At 36.9% G+C, this 18,298-nt stretch overlaps 2 protein-coding genes across 3 annotated transcripts in view; one reads left to right on the top strand and one right to left on the bottom strand.

Annotated features, from left to right (window-relative positions):
• HEMK2 (HemK methyltransferase 2, ETF1 glutamine and histone H4 lysine) overlaps window positions 1-12,518 on the top strand; it is a 32,218-nt gene extending 19,700 nt beyond the window's left edge. Inside the window, exons 6-7 of the transcript XR_016280226.1 lie at window positions 11,678-11,797; window positions 12,348-12,518. The gene's annotated coding sequence lies outside the window, so the exon portion shown is untranslated. The remainder of the gene's footprint in view (window positions 1-11,677; window positions 11,798-12,347) is intronic.
• LTN1 (listerin E3 ubiquitin protein ligase 1) overlaps window positions 1-18,298 on the bottom strand; it is a 41,537-nt gene that overhangs the window by 9,493 nt on the left and 13,746 nt on the right. For both annotated transcript variants that reach the window (XM_089512146.1, XM_089512145.1), the window contains exons 11-23: window positions 17,888-17,929; window positions 15,539-15,731; window positions 15,040-15,279; window positions 14,196-14,349; window positions 13,461-13,611; window positions 9,633-9,834; window positions 7,403-7,562; window positions 7,093-7,197; window positions 5,873-6,015; window positions 4,110-4,245; window positions 3,041-3,182; window positions 1,582-1,795; window positions 266-503 (exon numbers count right to left, since the gene is read on the bottom strand). In XM_089512146.1, the coding sequence (XP_089368272.1) occupies window positions 266-503; window positions 1,582-1,795; window positions 3,041-3,182; window positions 4,110-4,245; window positions 5,873-6,015; window positions 7,093-7,197; window positions 7,403-7,562; window positions 9,633-9,834; window positions 13,461-13,611; window positions 14,196-14,349; window positions 15,040-15,279; window positions 15,539-15,731; window positions 17,888-17,929 (2,120 nt within the window). The remainder of the gene's footprint in view (window positions 1-265; window positions 504-1,581; window positions 1,796-3,040; window positions 3,183-4,109; window positions 4,246-5,872; window positions 6,016-7,092; window positions 7,198-7,402; window positions 7,563-9,632; window positions 9,835-13,460; window positions 13,612-14,195; window positions 14,350-15,039; window positions 15,280-15,538; window positions 15,732-17,887; window positions 17,930-18,298) is intronic.

Here is an 18,298-nt window from a genome sequence, read left to right as displayed (position 1 = left end):
ATACTGTTTGGAACAGGAAATGACTTCAACTCACTTCCTGTTGTTAAAAAAAGGCTTCTCCTGAGCCTAAAAGAGTGCAGCGGGGCAGGCCTCTAGGGGGCTAATGTGCTCCCCTATCCTTCCACTGTTGCTCACCTTGGGGTACAAAATGTATGATCACAACTGCACATTACACTGAACAATAATGTTCATTATGCTAATAAGGTTTTTTCCAAATTCAAATTCTACTGATAAAAGTGAAAACTGATACAGGGAGATGACTTACTTATTTAACATTTGATACACTGTGATTTGAACGGGTCTAGATCTAAAGAGCAGTAGTGGAGAAAGTGTATTCAACAAAGTCTGTAGTTTATCAGGGAGGTTTGTCTTCTGGCCAGCAACAAATTTGGCAGGAAGCTTATTATTCAGTAACTGATCCTTTGATATGTATGTTAAAGCTTTACCCAAGGATTTCAACACGGAGTTCTGAAAAGATGTTTCCAGTACATCTTTCTCCTTTCCTGTTCAGAGACAATTCACATTTTTAATTGTCAATACAAAGACCATTCACATTTTTAATTCAGTTTAGCAAGCATACAACACAAGTTACATATTGGTTATTTTCACCTAGCAAAACCATTCAAAAATACTACACACATCATACTGTACCCTTGAATATGAATATATTCAGAGGTGAAGTATTTCCAGAGCTTAATCTTTGTCATATTATTCAAAGACATTGCTGGGTGAAGGAATGAACAGCATGTTGATTATGCATTAAGCAAATAAGTATGGCAGTAGATATTGCATTGCGATAAATTCACATTGATTACCTAAAGACTTTTAGATGAAATAACAGAATTAAAAGGCAATGGAGAAGAGATGAAAACAGAAGTATATCCTCCCCTGCACCTTGTTTTAAAATATGTAGTCTGGAGATACCAGCATTTTATTTAGCCTTCAAAGGACAGTGAAGGAGCAGACATTCTGTTTAGACAGTACTCTCAATGATATCATTATAAACTGAACAAATAAATTTGTAGAATTTTCTTAATGGGATAGTCCTATAAAAGAGGAATTATGAAAAACATCTCCCAGTAGGCAATGAGGCGAAAGTGAAAAGAGCAGGGGGGGGGGGAGGGGAGTGGAAAATACTGAAGGAAGGGAATGCTTTGACATCATATGCAAAATACTTCTCTTAGGCCCCATACAGACTGACCAAATAAAGCTGCTTCGGATCACTTTGGATGTATGCTGCTTAAATGATGCATGTGTCCTAAGAGCCTGGAAGCTGCACCAAAGCTGTGCTACAGTTCTTAGGACTGGATCATGGCTTTGGCACAGTTTCCAGACTCTTAGGACGCATGCATCATTTATGCAGCATACATCCATAGTGACCCGAAGCAGCTTTATTTTGGCCTATCTGTATGGGGTCTAAGTACTATGCATCACCTTGGAAATCCTGAACATATCTTATTTCAATCCATCTTAAATTTTACTGGGAAAAGTGTCATTTGTTAAATAGCAGACCAAAGCATTTCTCAATTACTCTTGCATATTACCCAGGTTAACATACAGATGTAATTTCCACAGACTTACTTGTAATTTTAACCAACAAAGGTAAAAGTAAACTATGGATGCCTTCAGAAAAGAACTCCTGCCATTCAGTCATAAGGTTTGTTGGAAGTTTTTCAGTGATTTCAGGAGTTGCTGTCTGGAAATAAGCACTCAATGCAACACTTAAGTCACAGCTGACACAGGCAAACACTTGCACCAGCGCCTGGGGAAATACTGCCTGACTTTCACTCATTGTCTGGGAAGGGATGGAAAAACATCACAGAAAACTTTTATTTATTCTCATTTGAGGAATTTCACTAACATGTATCCCCTACCCAAAAGACAATTAATTCTGTCTGTCCTAATTTACATGTTCTCAAATTTTAAAACCAAATTCTGTAACAAATCTGAGCAAGTTCTTTAAGTACATGGCCCTAAAATAGGTTCCTGTAGTAAAAAAAAAAATACTTTCTCTCTCTCGATATATCTTATTTTTCCATATCTCTTCTTTTACCCTTATTTTGTTTTAATGACTTGTTCCATATTTTTATCAATTCTTTTTTTGTGTACAGACATATCATTAGTTAGTTAAGAACCTGAATAGTTTGGTAAAATGAAATGTCAACAAAGTACAGTATGTTCAAGTGTAGAAGCACTGGTAAGTAACATTAATTTGAGCACAGATCTTCTATTCCCATAATGGCGAACCTATGGCATGCGGCACCATTTTGCCAGGCACTGGCCGGAAGAAGGTGAAACAGGCATGCGTGTGCCCATTCCTCCTCTCCCCCTGCCTTTTCCTGGCCTCTAGCTGTCTCTCTGAGACAGCTGGAAGCTGAAGGCCGGGAACAGGGCAGGGGGCGGAGGAGTGACCGCATGCAGGCTTGTCCACCCACCCCATGGCCCCTTTCAGAGCCATAGCTGTCTCCATAGAGATAGCTATGGGTCTGAAATGGCCTGGGAGGACAGAGGAGTGGCCAGCAAACAACAGAGGGGAGGAGCTGGAGGCGCACACCTCTATTTCTTGCCTTCAGAAGCCCGTTTTCCAGCCTCTGAGTATCCCTTTGGGACACTCAGCCAACAAACACCGGGGGGGGGGGGGGAGGTGCCAGAGGCGCGCACCTGTGGCTCCTGCCCTCCAGACAGCTGGAGGTCGGGAAAAGGGAGTGGAAACACCACCCCCTAAAGGCTGGAGGTCCCAGCCCCCAGAGGCCAGAAGGCCCACCCCTGGCACTGGGTAGAGCCTGGTGCCTTTAAAAAATCAGTTGGGGCACACAGCCCCAAAAAGGCTCACGATCACTGTTCTATTCTGAAAATTTGCATCAGAAAATGTGAAACATTTATTGTAGCTCACAATCCTGAACAACCATTAAAACATCTTAAATTTATAGGAAAGGACACTGCAGAATATCTGATATTTGAACTACCAGCCAGGGAATTAAAAGTGAAAAGTATCTGGATCCCTACTCAAGGGTTTTCTGTACTTATGTTCATTACTTACTTCTAACCATGCCAGCATGGAACACATGACAAAATCCCATTCACTCTCCAGCAAGGAAGAAGGATTATTCAGCAATAATGAAATAAAATGGATCATCTCTATATTGAAACCAAGCAGCTGTAGGTTTCCTTCTTGTAGATTGCTTGGAAGAAATTGAGGGGAAAAAATGTAGTTTAAGGTTAATGTATGTATAACAACAGAAGAGGAGCCACCTTCTTCAGGTAAGAACTCATTAAATGTAAAATCTAATGTAAGAAGATATAAGACGTCGGATAATGTAAAGTTTTATATAACTCTGACTCAGTGATGTTTATGTTGTGTCATTATTTATGTCATTTGTATGTATGTATGTTGTTATTTTTTGTCTAATAAAATTCAATTAAAAAAATAAATGTAAAATCTGGAACAAATTATGGACAAAACCACATGTGAAATTAACATGCAAGGAAGAATAAAAAGTGATCATAAGTAAAATTCCTTTTATTTTATGACTTTTAAAAAACTAATCTTTAATACTAATAACCAACATTATCAAGGAGCCCTGCTTGTTTATTGTGAAGGCCTACATTGCTATATTGAAAATCCTAAATCCTATAAACCGGGACTGAAACATGTATTGCATTAAATTGCTTAGAACAGACAGTTAGGTTAGAGTAATCAATTTTTGAACATTTAACTAGACAGAAAGTTGTCCCTGCAAAGTTTATTATTCTTTTAAAAAATATTTCAACCATTTTAATGCATATGTTCATGAAGACTGTAGATGAGAGCCATCACCTTATGATGCTTTCTCTTTTAACATACAGCAAGGATACTTGTAATATAAAATACATTAAAACAAGTGTGCATCATCAAGTGTGCATCATCAAATGAAAAGAAAGAAAAGAAAGAGAGTATTTCGCCCTTCAGAAATATTGTTTTGTCTTTATGCACACATTCAAACAAATAAATTTATGAAAACGCATGTTAAAAATTATTTTATTTTGCTATAGCCTTATTGCAAATATAACTATTTCAAGAATATAGGACAGACCAATCTTTAAAACAAATATTCAGTAGAATTACCAACCAGCTGAAAAGAAAACTGTCCTCACAGTCATTTCGCCAGGATATAATGATCTTTAGTATGCCAGACATTAGTTCTCCATCATTAATGCTTCCAGAATTCAAGCAAGAATTTAAAATAGCAAGATATCCAAAAGCTCCTAAAAAGTCAAATATCAGATAAAAAGGACCACAATAAATGTCATAGAACCTAAGAAAAATAGTAAATTAAAACAGTGATAAGGAGTGAGAGGCACAGCTGGCTGTAAAACCAAAAAAGCTCTGACATTCCTCCTGTTATTTGAAAAGGTCTTGAACTTCGGCACCTGGTTTCTACCTGATCAAGGATGGGCTACAGAACACACATCAGTGCCACTGCAGCTTCATTCAAAATTCTGTAATTATCAGTCCATGCTTATTCTTTATGATTGCATGAAAAAACTGAAAATGTGGTGGAAAATTTATTAGACAATTCCAAACAAAAAGATGAATGTAAAGAAACCAGGGTTGGTTAGTGTAAAACTAATCATTTTTAAAAAAAACTCCTGGTTTTGTTAAATGATTCTTCTTATACATCTTTTCAAAGTCTGCTATTATTACTATTTTCCAATCCTCTGGAAACAACACTGACTGTTTGAATTTAAATATTTTCACTTTAACAATTTATTGGCAGTTGTTCATTGTCAGAACAGTATCCAATGTCAGTTGTTCTTTTTAATCACTTTATTGTATAGTGCAAGAAATGCCATTTGGAATAAATACTTCAATTAATATAAGTTCAACCAAAACAACTTGCTGTAAAAGAGCACTTTTTAAAGAACAGTTATTATTTAAGCTAGGCTGCATTTGCACTGCAGAAATAATGTAACTTGACACCACTTGCACTGCCATAGCTCACTGCTATGGGATTCTTGGATTGGTAGTTTTGTGTGATATGAGCTCTCAGTCGGCACAGACTACAAATCCTAAAATTCCATAGCAATTAAAGCAGTGTCAAGTTTCATTATATCTGCAATGCACATGCAGCTCCAGTGACCAGAACATCTGAACTGCATTTTGATTCTTAATTTTCTGATATACTGATGTACTCCTACACATTAAAGCAAAAAAAGGGGAAAAAAGAAAAAGAAAGAAAGGGGGAGAAGATGATTTACACCCCACAAAATAGTTGTTTGTTTGTAAAGTGTTGTTGTTGTTTTCCCAGCCCTGCTTCGGGACTGTTGTTGTTGTTGAGTGTTGTTGATAATTGCCCTGTGGATCAGATATCCCCAAGACTCCCTATCCTTCACTGCTCTGCTCACGTCTTGCAGACTCATTCATGCCCATGCCCTCCCTAATTGAGTCCAGCCATCTGCTTTGAGATACTGGGATACAAATGCAAAACTTCTAATTTGAATGGCACAGTTGAAATGAAGGTTTTTTTTAAAAAAAGAGGGGGGGAAATAAAGACATTCAAAATGCATACTATTACCCTTCAACCTTACAGGAAAATTTCTAATCCGAATTAAATACCTTTTCCTTCTAAAATTCAGACGTTTTCTAGAAAAACTCAGGTTAATCTTATTTATATGGCAGCCACTTTGGCAATATAGCTGATACTATGCATCTTGAGATTTGCAATTTAGAATAAAGCATTTGTGTAGATTAAACAATACAATGCAACAATTATAATGGCTCAATAATAATGGCAGCAATTCTTATTTTCTAACATTTGGTTGAATGCACATACTGAAAATCCTACCTCTTACAAGCTAATGTAGCACTGCAGAGAATATATGAGACACTGACCATCAGTACTTAGAAGTTCACTTCCATTGCATGTCATTAATTTTGCAGTACACTGAATGACAAGTTCTTCCTTATCTTCCTCAGGTAAAAATGAGCATAGATTCTGAAGTGTGTGCAAGTTTCCTTCTGTTAATGGAAAAAACCTGTAGTTGAAACAGAGACGAGAGAGAATCTGAGAATCATCATATTGATCACCACTGATGATGGAATAATGGATTGTTAAGGTTTCTGAGTTAGCCCAAATGCCTAGATTAATGTGGATTCTACAGGATAAGACAACTGAAGACTTATTGGAAGATTAGAAACTTTTTATGGACTTTGGCCCTGTACAGACAGGCACTTTGTGCTGGCCTGTGGGAGGAGTCAGGGTGCAGCATCCTGACGCTGGATGCCCTAACTCTGCCCCAAGGTTTCATGATGCCACGCGGCATTCCAGATGATGCAGCGCCGATGGGATGCCATACAGCCACACTGCCACTTCTATTCCGCCCCCCCAGAGCCTGGATGGCGCCGTGAGGTTGCCACGACCCCAATCCGGCCAGGATTGTGAGCAATAAGAAATCTAGTGCTTTAATAATCTGTGGCTATGGTTATTAGTAATTTTAACAGGATTATTTAGTTTGATCTGTAGTGGCATAATACTGTTTTTAATTATTTCTTTTAATTGCAGGATTGAGGAGTCAAAGCCTACTATGTATTAGCTGTACAGTATGTGTTTTTTCTTTCTCTTTTTCTTCTCTTTGTCATTGTTCTCCCTTCTTCTTCTCTTCTTCTGCCCTCTCGCCCCAGTTTCCTTATCTTTGATTGTATATTATTTTGACTGTAAAATTAGATTGTTTGGGCTAAACTGATTTTAAAAATAATTTTTAAAATAGTTCAAAAACACATTTTGGTCATCACTGATCAAATGCAAAGTCATTGGAGGGCCTGGTACACAACAATATTCCACATTCTGTGCTGTTTGCAGAATTTTATAAAGAACAGAATTCACCCAACCAGTCAAGAGATTTCTCAGGCAAAACATTTTTCTGAAATAACCAGGAAGGCAGAACACAGAATTAAAACAATATAAAAAGGTAGGGCAAAACACAATTAACTGTAAGATGGCTATTAACATTGTTTTTGCAATATGCTGTGGTGCATGCTTTGCATTTCCTGCTTTAATCAGTGTAGTAGCAGTAGATACAAACAGTCTAAGAAGTACTAGACAGTTATCATACCTTTCTGCTGTATTGAAAAGTGCTTTTATCTCAGAGGATGAAATTATCTCTGTATTTAACAATTTAGCCATGGTTAAGGCCCAGAGTCTTCCACTCTCTTTTGATCTATGAAAGAATAGGAAAGCTTTAGTGATTAACCTGGTTTATTTATAAGACAAATAAATTCATAATAAATTAATTCATGTTAATTACCAGTGTGATAAATTTAAACAAGCCTTAGATATAGAGAATAACCAAAATGATACCCAAACATACACAATTATCTAAGAAATAACAGTATGTTTTTATTTTTCCAAAAGCACATACTCACCTATTGAATAATATTTGAAAGAGGCAGGAGATATTACTGAGTGTATGTAACTTCCCACATGAAATATTAATTACTTGAGGGTGGTGAAGAAATTCAAGGAGTGGGCAAGGTGGGTTTGCTAGTTCTTCAATCCATTGTAAAGTATACAGATATTCTGCAACTAGAAAAAAACAGAACCATATATGATGAGCGTAATCCAGCATATGCATTTGTCATCAAAACTTTGTGAAGTTTGCTATATGTGCAATCCAAAACATTAGATATATACATTAAAAGTAGGAGAAAATATCAACAAGTTGTTATTCTTGATATTTATCTAGCGCTTGCATGCACATGATGCTTTGCATTCCTGCTCTGATTTCCTATCTCACCTATAAATCTTAGGGGTGATACAGATGGGCAGAAAGGGGCAGTGAGACGCCACCCCTTTCTCCCTCAGATGGAGGCCACAGCAGACAAATGCTGCGGCCTCCACGAGGATTAAAAAGAACCCGCTCCCGGTGAGTTCTTTTTCTGCCGAGTGAGGTACCATTGACGTACTTGTGTGCAACGATGATGTCTGTTTGGTCGCCGCGCTGTTTGGGGCACTGCGCTGCATGGACATCATCATTGTGCTCCCAGTATGGATGGGCGCGCACAACCATGGCGCCCATATGGCGATAGTAGGGCCGGGCGCATGCCCTACAAAACCATAAAATCGGCCTTAGTTTATAGACAGGGAGCCAAAGATGAGAAATGGAAATAAAACTGAAAGATGTTGACACTCATTTGGTACCATTCAAAAGGTATACAGTGCGCCTGCGTTAAACACAGGCACGCTGATGCTGTGTGCCGGAAAAAACAATGGCTCACGTGCCCATGGTCCATGCAGTGCATGCCACCCCGCACCACGAACCCCATTAATGGGGCTCAAGCATACACAGAATTTCCCTTACGCAGGTGGTTCGAAACGGATCCCTCGTGTAGGGGAAGGGATCATTGTACTTCTGGATCCGGGACTGCACTGGGATGGAAAGGGCAGCATCGGACAGAAGGTTCTTTCTTATATGGGAACATTAATGACCCATTCATTTCCAGTGAGGAGGTATCCTTGTGTATGCAAAATTGCTTTCTTCCACAACCCCAGAAAAAATAGGAAGCCTGCATATGTAGTGTAATTTTTGAGAGATTTACCTTTACAAAACAATCACTAATGCAATAAATGATGGTTTAAGTCATACTGCATAAAGAACAACAAACTTACATGTTAAAACATACAATCCCATATCCCAATATCCCACCCACCTCTAAAATACAATTAAACAATTCAAAAATTTAAAACATACTTTAAAATAACAAACAAATCAAGAGTCGCTGTGATAGAAGTCAGGGGTATAACAGGTTTGACTTTTTGGTGGCCGGTTGTCAGGAAAGGCCTGCTGGTAGAGATCTGTCTTAACAGCTTTTTAAAAGCTGTTTAAGGTGGTAATGTGACGGATCCCATCCGGCAGGCCATTCCATAACCTGGGAGCAGTAGCCGAGAAGGTCCTCTGGGCAGTTGCAGACAATCTAGTTGTTTTAAGTTGCAACAAATTCCTCCCAGAGGACCTGAGTGCGTGGGGTGGATTATATGGAAGGAGATGGTCCCAAAGATAGGTTGGACCCAAGCCATTTAAGGCTTTATAGATGATGACCAACACCTTGTACTGCACCCGGAAACTGATAGACAGCCAATGAAGCGATCTTAAGATCGGTGTTATATGGTCTCTTCTAGTTTTACCTGAGTCTAGCCTGGCTGCCATGTACAGAAGTTTCCAAACTAAGCACAAGGGTAGCCCCATGTAGATGCATTACAGAAATCGAGATGAGAGGTTACCAGTGCATGCACCACAGTTTCAAGGTCCTTAACTTGTGTCAACCTGGATTATTTCTGCAATGCGGATGCTGCCCAAGTGATGAGAACAGGGGGAAGAGAGAGCATTTAATTTAATTTTTCAAAGTAACATTTTCAGTTATGTTGTAGAACAGGAACATAAAGAACAGTTAAATTTATTAAAATAAGTATAAAAGTAACTAACAGAGGGGAGATTCAGAGACCGAACTTTCCAAATTCTGTTCCTTATTAAATACCAGTGTTTGAAAAACCAAGTCCCTCTTTATTTGTGTAAAATAATTATATGATCCATTTCATTTTGGTACTAGAGTTCTAAAGCAGCTGTTATATTTTTGCTAAAAAAATCTTGTTACTTACTGATATTTTCAAATTTGCTTCTTTCCACCTCCTGATTTTCAAATACCACTTCTTTTTCCAGGATTAATTGTACCATTCTACTTAACAGAGCTGCAGTACACAGATGGCTTGGAAGTTTAGTGATGACACAAAGCTTTTGATCTGTTCCTGATATCTCACAGTTCATGCTCAGTCTTCCTTCCAAAAGTGGTTTCCTGATCCACTGTAAAAACAAAAATTGGCAAAAATTAGTAAAATTATTTACAGTCATATAATATTTTTGTTTCAATACTAATCATATATCCAGAGCAACACATTAAGATTGCACAATTAAAATTAGCACAAGAAACGTATTTGTTACACACATACATACACAGAATGTGATGTTTCTTTCAACATTTGATGTTCTGCTCTATTACAATGTATATTATATTTATTGTTGTCAACACTGTCCAGTCAACTTCCACTCATGGTGACATTATGAATGAGAGATCTCTGTGTTACCCTATCATTAACAGCCCTGTTCAGATCTTGCAGACTCAAGGGCGAGACCTCCCTGATTTGAATATATCAATCTGGACTGCAGTCTTCCTTTTTTCCTACTGCTCCTACCTTACCAAGCATTATTGTATTTTTTTAGTGAGTCATGTCTTCTCCTGCTGTGTCCAAAGTATAACAGTCTCACTGTAGTCATTTTGGCTTTTAGGGAGAGGTCAGGCTTGATTTGCTCTAAGACCCATTTACAGTGGGCCCTTAACCATGGAGGCTTGGTTCTAGGACACACACACACACACACACACACACACACACAGAGAGAGAGATAACAAAAACCGTGGATGCTCAAGTCAGGATTTAAAATTTAAAAACAACTGACTTCAGCCAGGCTAAGAAACGGTTCCAAGGTAGCAACGAAGGCAGCACTAGCAAAGCCCGGGCATCAGGCACACATTCTTCCTGCTTTGGTTGTTGCGATTCTGCTTTTTCCTCATAAAGGTAGAAGTGGTGTCTGACATGCTTCTAGCAAGAAGCAGAAAGAATATGTACCTGGCGCTTGGGGTATGGTGCTCTGGGCTTCCAGCTGCCACCTCCCCAGTGGCTAATGGAAGTCAACCCCACCACAAAGGCTCAGCCAGAAAAACTGTTTCGATCCACTTCTTTGCTCCATTCTTTCTGCTGCCCGTCTGCCTTTCCATTGCTGTCTTGTGAGGTAGCTTCGTGGTGGGAAGATGGGAAAGGGAGCGAGGAAGGGGTTTAAATTCTCTCATAATGTATGCAATATATACATGCTGTCAGGATGCAATAATGCATCATTGATCCTGCCATGATTTTGGATTCCAGAACCCTGTATTATGTTTGAAATATTGTTCAAGTGTTTTGGTATATGACTACAGTTTAAGATGGAGATTGTATTATTAATTATCAGTATGGTAATTTAAGGATTATATGGGAGCTTAAAGTTCGTTGATGGATATTGGGTTTTAAAAAGTGGTCATGGTAACAGTTCTGAGATAGCTGGCTCTAGTCAGGACTACTATCATGCTGTGACATTTGATATATGATTATAAGGGAAATACCTGTGGACAAGTTATATAGAGAAGTGATACCATATATATTATATGGGAGATCCTGTACAGTTATGTGAGACACTGGGGTGATGGTTATTGATATGAGTTCTTTTATAGGTTAAGATATTTAGTTATAAAAATAAGGTTATGTCTTACAATTATAGTTCCATTATAGTTATGATTTGGTTAAGATGTTTTAACAGTCATAGTTAATGTTGTTATGAGGTTTTGTTTCCCGTTTATTCTGTTTTAAGGTTAAGGATTATAGAGTATTATAAAAATGTTATAAGGTTCTGTTATATTGCTTGATTGTTATAAAACCAAAGATGGATATGTATTAATGTGGCTAAGATCAAATAGTGCCTGTGTAAGAGATTAAGTAAATACTGTATATACTCATGTATAAATCTAGAAATTTAGGTCAAAAAATTGACTCAAAAAAACTGAGTTGATTTATTCACGGGTCAACTTTAGTACTTTATCTTAATTCTTATTTAAAAGAAGGAAACATCCCCGGTGAAAGGCAAGAGAATAAACTGCTCTGGAAGCACTGATCCCCTCTACTCTCTCATCCATCCAGCCTTAGGATTGAGCACAAAGAGCTATGTCTGCTGGAATTTTGTAAGTTCTTTGGCACCGTTTTGCTTTGCTTCATCCTTTAAATCCTTTGTTATATGCCCCTAAACTTTACCTTCAACTTATCCATGGGACATATCAAAATCTATAATGTTGGCCCTACAACTTGCCCTCGACTTATGCATGACGTCGACTTATAGTCAAGTATATACAGTAATATGTTAGAGGGTTTTATATTGTTTAGAGTTAGGCTTATGATAAGATTAATAATAGATATGTTAACAATTGTTATACTGTTTGATTAATATAAGAAGAGGTTCATAAATATGCTATGTAGACTCCCAAATGTATTAGAGAGATTTTAGATATGATTAATTAAAGGGATTGTATTAAAAGAATTCATATATCCAAATAGTTAAGTATTTCAGAATGTATGATTGGAGATTGTTTAAATGAATTGTTATTAAGAGGGTTAACAATTAATTGATACATTTTATAAGTAGATAATTGTATAAGTTTTACTTCATTTAGTTATACTGTGTTAAAATCTTAGGTTAAAAGCTCAAGTTTTGTAAGTTTGTTTTATTGTTTATAGAAAAGCCAAGTGCCTGAAGATAATGCCAGTCTGAGAAGAGAGACATGTTTATGTTCCAAAGTAATTCAAGAACATTGAGCCTTACTGAGAAAAGAGAACCTGGGAATGGAATTACACATTTTGGGAACTTTTGGATAAACGTGACCAATGATAACTCTCCTCTGAGTTGTAAGTAGGAATGTAACTGAACTGTATAAACAGCCTGAAAACCTCACAAAAAAAACCTGTATAAATGTTTGTATTTTGAATTGCAACCTGAGATCTGTCAAAGACACATGTTTTTAGTATGTTCTATCAATAAAACTGTCCTGTGGAACTACAAGAGCTATTCATTGTCTAGGAGAAAGGTCTACATGTTAGGTTCATGACACATATGTACATTTACATGCTCATGTTACGTCAAGAACAAAAACTGGTCCTGAAAGACTAATCTTACAAACCAAGTGGAGTCATAAAGCTTAATAACTATACTGAGTGCATAAATATGCACTAAAGTGATAGTGTGAGCTTGAAAAACAAGCTTTCTGCAGTGCATTTACGAACACATGTACAGTCTGCCCTCCCCATATGCGGGGGAATTGTTCTGGACCTGCCTGCATATGGGGAAAAGAGCGTATGCTGAAGCACCATAAGAAATAATGGGGCGTGTGCTCAGGGTGGTGCACAGGGCACACAGCCCAAGTACACGCCCCATTATTTCTGTCTGGGCTTGCCTTCCGTGTGAGCTCAAAGCTGCGGAAGGAAAGCCTGCCTATAAGGAGGGCCAGTTGTATATATATGCAAATAAAAACGAAGTAAACAAATCAATTACAAAATGACTCTGCAAGACCAGAGTCTACTTAAAACCATGAAAAGCTTGCATTCATATTTTTAGAGGAGATTTTATTAACAGAACAAGTATTATATATAAGGAAGGAGCCTGTCCATGACTGTGACTTATCTTGGATTCATGGACCAAATAATTAGGAACCACATCATCAATCCAAAAACTAGCTGGTTACAATACCTTGCAGGTATCTAAAATTTAACTAGTGAAATGTGTTCTTTATATTCACAACAAAAATCTAGGTACAGAAATAATCAGTATGCATTGTGCAATTACTTTTTATGTACCTCACTAGACAAAGATTCACGCATCCTTTCCCACTCAGCCCTGCTTGGAGTGAGCCATTCAATATAATGTTTCAAAATAGAAGCAGAAATTTCATCAGTCTGCAGTAGTTTAGTCAACAAGTCATTGACCGCAGAGATCAAAACCTGCAAACTGAGAAGAAACCAATATTTTACTTGAAGAATAAAACACAAAAAACACAAACTAGTTTTCCATATGAGAACTCGCTGATGATTCTAAACCTTGCATTTCAAAACTTACATACCATTAATAACAGCCAGGAGCAGCATCTGGACATACCCCTGAAGTTTAAAAAAAAAAGCACTGTAGATATGAGCTACAGTGCACTCTTTCCTCCAGGGAAATTTTAGCTTTCATCAATACACTAGACTACTCTACTCTAAAGCAGTGTTCCCTTGATGTTCATAATACAGATCCCATCATCAGTGGTTACTGCCCTTGTGATTTTGTTTAATGAGAAATGTAATACCTTGTTCCAAGATGGGATTTAATTAAACATGTACAGTGCACCCTTCCCTTACGTGGGGATCCGTTCTGGACCCCCCTGCGTAAAGAGGTAATGGGGAGCATGCTCGCGCCGCACCCCATTACTTTTTCTGGGGCACGAGAGGAGTTTTTCTGGCACAGCTTCCAGAGTATGTTGGAAGCCGGGTATGGCATGCCTGCGTATAACACAGGTGTGCTGTATTAGTTCAAAAAGTTTAATATATTATTACCTTTTAAGATCCAGTACTGAAGACAGAAGCTGGTTTTTGACCCAGAATGCTGATCTCTTCAAGAAGGTGCTTTCTTTATGTGTATCACTAAGATGATACACAAGGGAAGTTAGGCCACACAACCAAGTGTGCTTCAGTTTGTTTACCAGGAAATCTAGAACAACAACAACAACAACAACAACAAGATTCAGTGTTTTCTGTTTCTGAGAATTCTTATGTTGTTCTGATTTCAAAATCTGTATAAACTTACTTACAGTACTATCATGTATCCCTTCAAAGAACTGGTATGCGTTCAGTTATGGGATATAGGAAATTATTAATAATTTATTAATTACTAATTATTAATAATAATTAATAATTAATAATACCCTGATAATTACTATTTTGACCATGTCAAGATGCAGTGTTACACAGAACAATCAGTTATTTTATCCAAAAAGGCTTACAAATTTTTGAAATTGATAGCATTACCTTGGCCAGTAAAACAGCCTAAAGGCACCAGATCCCACCTGATCTTGGAACCTAAGCAGGGTCAGCCCTGGTTAGTATGTGGATGGGACACCATCAATGAATATCAGATGCTCTAGGCTACATTTCTGAGGAAGACACTGGTGAAAACAACCCCTAAGTATTCCTTGACTATGAAAACCCTATGAAATTCAAGGGATCACCATGAGTCAACAGGTGACTTGTAGACACACACACAGAGCACTGCCTTAATATTTATTCTTATTCTGCTTCAAAATTTTATTTTGTATGTTTTTGTTTTTTAAGAACTGCATCTATCAGCTGGAAAAATACATACAAGAATCAATATGCAGTTGGCCTAGTTGTCATGTAGTACCTGACAAATGTGTTGTATCCTGGTTTTGTGCACACAACTGGAAAATGGTGAACAACAAGTCTTCTGATGAAGGCATCAACAAGCACCCTTTAACTGAGCTGAAAAAGTTAGAGGCTATGTCACAGATGAAAGACACAGATGGTTCTGTATTTCCAGCTTCTGAAAGATCCTTTGCTTTAGTCAGTGCTGCTTGTAGTTTATCAATAATTCTTTCAACATATGTTTCACCAATCAAGGATTCTATTGATTAAAAGAGACACAGTGTAAGTCATTCCCAGGCCAATACATGATTCTGCAACCACAGAATCACAACCCCAAGACAAATGGACTTGCAGCAATAACTGATTCTTCTTTAGGACTATATTTCATACCTTTTGAAACCTTGTTTATTTATCAAGAATAAATGCAACATTATATTATTATAATATTATTATATTATATTGCTCTTCCCAACCTTAGCAGGTCTTTATTATTCACTAAGAAAGCTAAAGTCACCTACCGTTTTTAATCAGTTGAGATAGTACCAAACTTAGTAGAGTCCATCTTTCTGAATAAAAGGATTCTGTTGAAGCTACTGTTGTCTTCAAGCTTGTGCTGCATAAATCATCAGCCAGAGTGACAAGCTTCTCACCTAACACATCTCCTTTTAACCATGTAGAACTTAAAGAATGCTTTTCTGAGCTTGAACATGCCTATATCAAGAAAACATCAGATTTTTCAGAGTAGTTTCTTATTTAATAGTGCATTAAGCTGAGTGAAGAAATTATCATGACCAAAGCATGCAGAAAGCTATCCAAAATCTCTTGGCTACTCCGGTCTGTTTTTCCTCCTCAACGTCCAAACTATCTTCTTCCCCTCATAATGGTGCAAGCAAAAGCACTAATATTAACCTTCCAAATGGCTATTATGATGAGATGGAATCACTGCTGTCAAAATTCAGATCCTTGCGCTGTTCAGTTTTATTTTATTTTTAAACCTACACAAATACTACAGAAGCAGTAATTTCCAGTAATCTATCAAGTTTACAGATTTAGAGGACACAGTCCAATGCAATTTAAAATGTAATAATTAGGGATTAGAAAATCCCTCTGGATTTGGGTTTCTCATGTGACCCCTGCACTGACCCTGAAGCCAAGAAAGGATAAAGACCGGGAAGCAACTGTGTCCAGCCTTGAGGATCATTTCTCAAGGCCACATTTCACTTGGACTTCCCTGAGGAAAAGAGGATGATGGAATGAAGATTGCTAAAACATAGCCTATGTTTCAAGGAGCCAGTCGAGTCTGTTAGATTGCTCCTACACCATTCCAAATGAGAGGAAGAAGTGAAGATGTCAACATGTCTCTATCTTCCAGGGAAAAACATGGGGAAAGAAAGAAAAAGAGAAAATAATTGGTCCAATGATAGTGAATTGTAAAATAAGGGAGAAGTGGAGCAAAAAACTGGCTATAAAAAACTGGAAGTGGTTACTGAATATTTAAATAAAAGTAACAATGAAGACTTTGGAAAGATATTAAAAAAAAATAAAGATCAAGGGATTTAAATTAATTGGAAATCAATACTGGATTCAAATAAAAGGGATAATAAAATTATTAGATAAAATACAATTGAATATTTTAGACCAAAATGAATTGCTAGAAGAAATAGTTTTTAAAAATTAGAAGGTGGAAAAGGACTAATAAGGAAAATTTATAAGGTTATGTTAACAACCCAATTTAGAACGGTAGAGGGGCTGACAATGAACTGGGAAAAAGATTTGATTGATACAGACAAAACTAAAATTTGGCTACAAGAAATTGTTAATATTAAAAATAAAAATGTAAAAGAATAACAAATGAAAATGATTGGGAAATGGTACAGGACGCCACATCAATTAGCATTTATGTATGATAAATTTCAGTCAAAATGTTGGCATGGATGTGAAGTTAAGGGAATTTACATACATATGTGGTAGGAATGCCCATTTGTTCAAGAATTTTGGACAGAGGTTAAGAAACATAAATATAAAAATAGGGATAGAGATACAATTAAGCAAAGAAAATTGTCTAACTCTCAGTTTAGGGGAATTAGGATTAAATAGTAATCAAAGATATATAATAAAACAATTGCTCATGGATGGAAAAACAAATCAAATTGGAATAAGTCTTATTTGTTTAAATATATAAAATAATACATATTATTTGATTTCCTTAGGGAAAGAAGACTTAAATATATTGGGAAAAGTAATAAAGAATCATGGAAAGATAAATGAGAAATTGTGATTAAGAAAGTGGAAGGTAAAATGGAGCATGAAGAAGTAAAAAATGTAATTAATTATATTTTTCACATCTCCGATAAATGACTGTTAACTTGATTGGAATGTATTTCCCTCAATGCTGTTTTTGGGAGGGGGAGAGGAGAGAAAAGCTTATTATGAAATGTGGATTGTATAATTTGTATTATGTACTATGTAACAGATTGAAGATGTCAACGTGCAGAGCCGGCACCAAAAGACACAGCTCCTTCAACTGACTCTTTCACTCCATACCCTTCTCCTCACAAAAAACAGGAAAGAAGCTGGATGACATAAAAAGGCAGATCTTCAAGGAAAGGGGCCCACCCTTGATATCAAAAATGTCCTGGCAGGTGTTCCAGGATGCAATCTGGATCTTAGAACCAATCTAGTTCATCAGACATGTTTTACAAAGTACATCTTGGAGTCAAAGAAAACTCATTTAGCATGGGATGTTGCTCCAGGGAGCTTTCACTAGAAGAAAGCTGGAAAGCCTGTGCTCACTGAAGTAACTTTGTACTTCTCTGCAGCCAAGATAATATCAGGTAGGAAAGTATGAAAATAAAAACTGAACATACCTTTTGAATTATCTGAAGAATAATATTCCAGTTCAGGTCCATCTGAAACAAAAAAGATTTCAATAATGTGACTAGAAAAACCTTGCCTAATTTCTCTTAATTTTTTATTCATTCTCACTTTGCCTTATTTAAACGAGCTTTCAATACTAATTATGATTGTCACCCTGACTGGCATAGTTTGTTAGCAACTCGCAAATACAATGTATAGCTCTAGTGTTTTTGAAGGTGCTGTTTTAATCTGTTAATTTTACTGTTCAGATTTTAAAAGAAACACTTCATGTACACCATTTTGTATTAGTTAATATTAGCTATAAGAGGTCAGTCAAAATTCTATTAACATTAACATTAATGTTTCTTTGTTGTTGTGAGCCTCCAAGTCATTTTTTATTTAGGATTACCCTTCTATTCCAA

Source organism: Sceloporus occidentalis, unplaced genomic scaffold (assembly GCF_023333645.1).
Source record: "Sceloporus occidentalis isolate IW3139 unplaced genomic scaffold, rSceOcc1.0.p SCAF_2, whole genome shotgun sequence".
Lineage (NCBI taxonomy): Eukaryota > Metazoa > Chordata > Lepidosauria > Squamata > Phrynosomatidae > Sceloporus > Sceloporus occidentalis.
The sequence above is the reverse complement of the archived record's forward strand: the minus strand, read 5'-3'. Positions and strand labels throughout refer to the sequence as shown.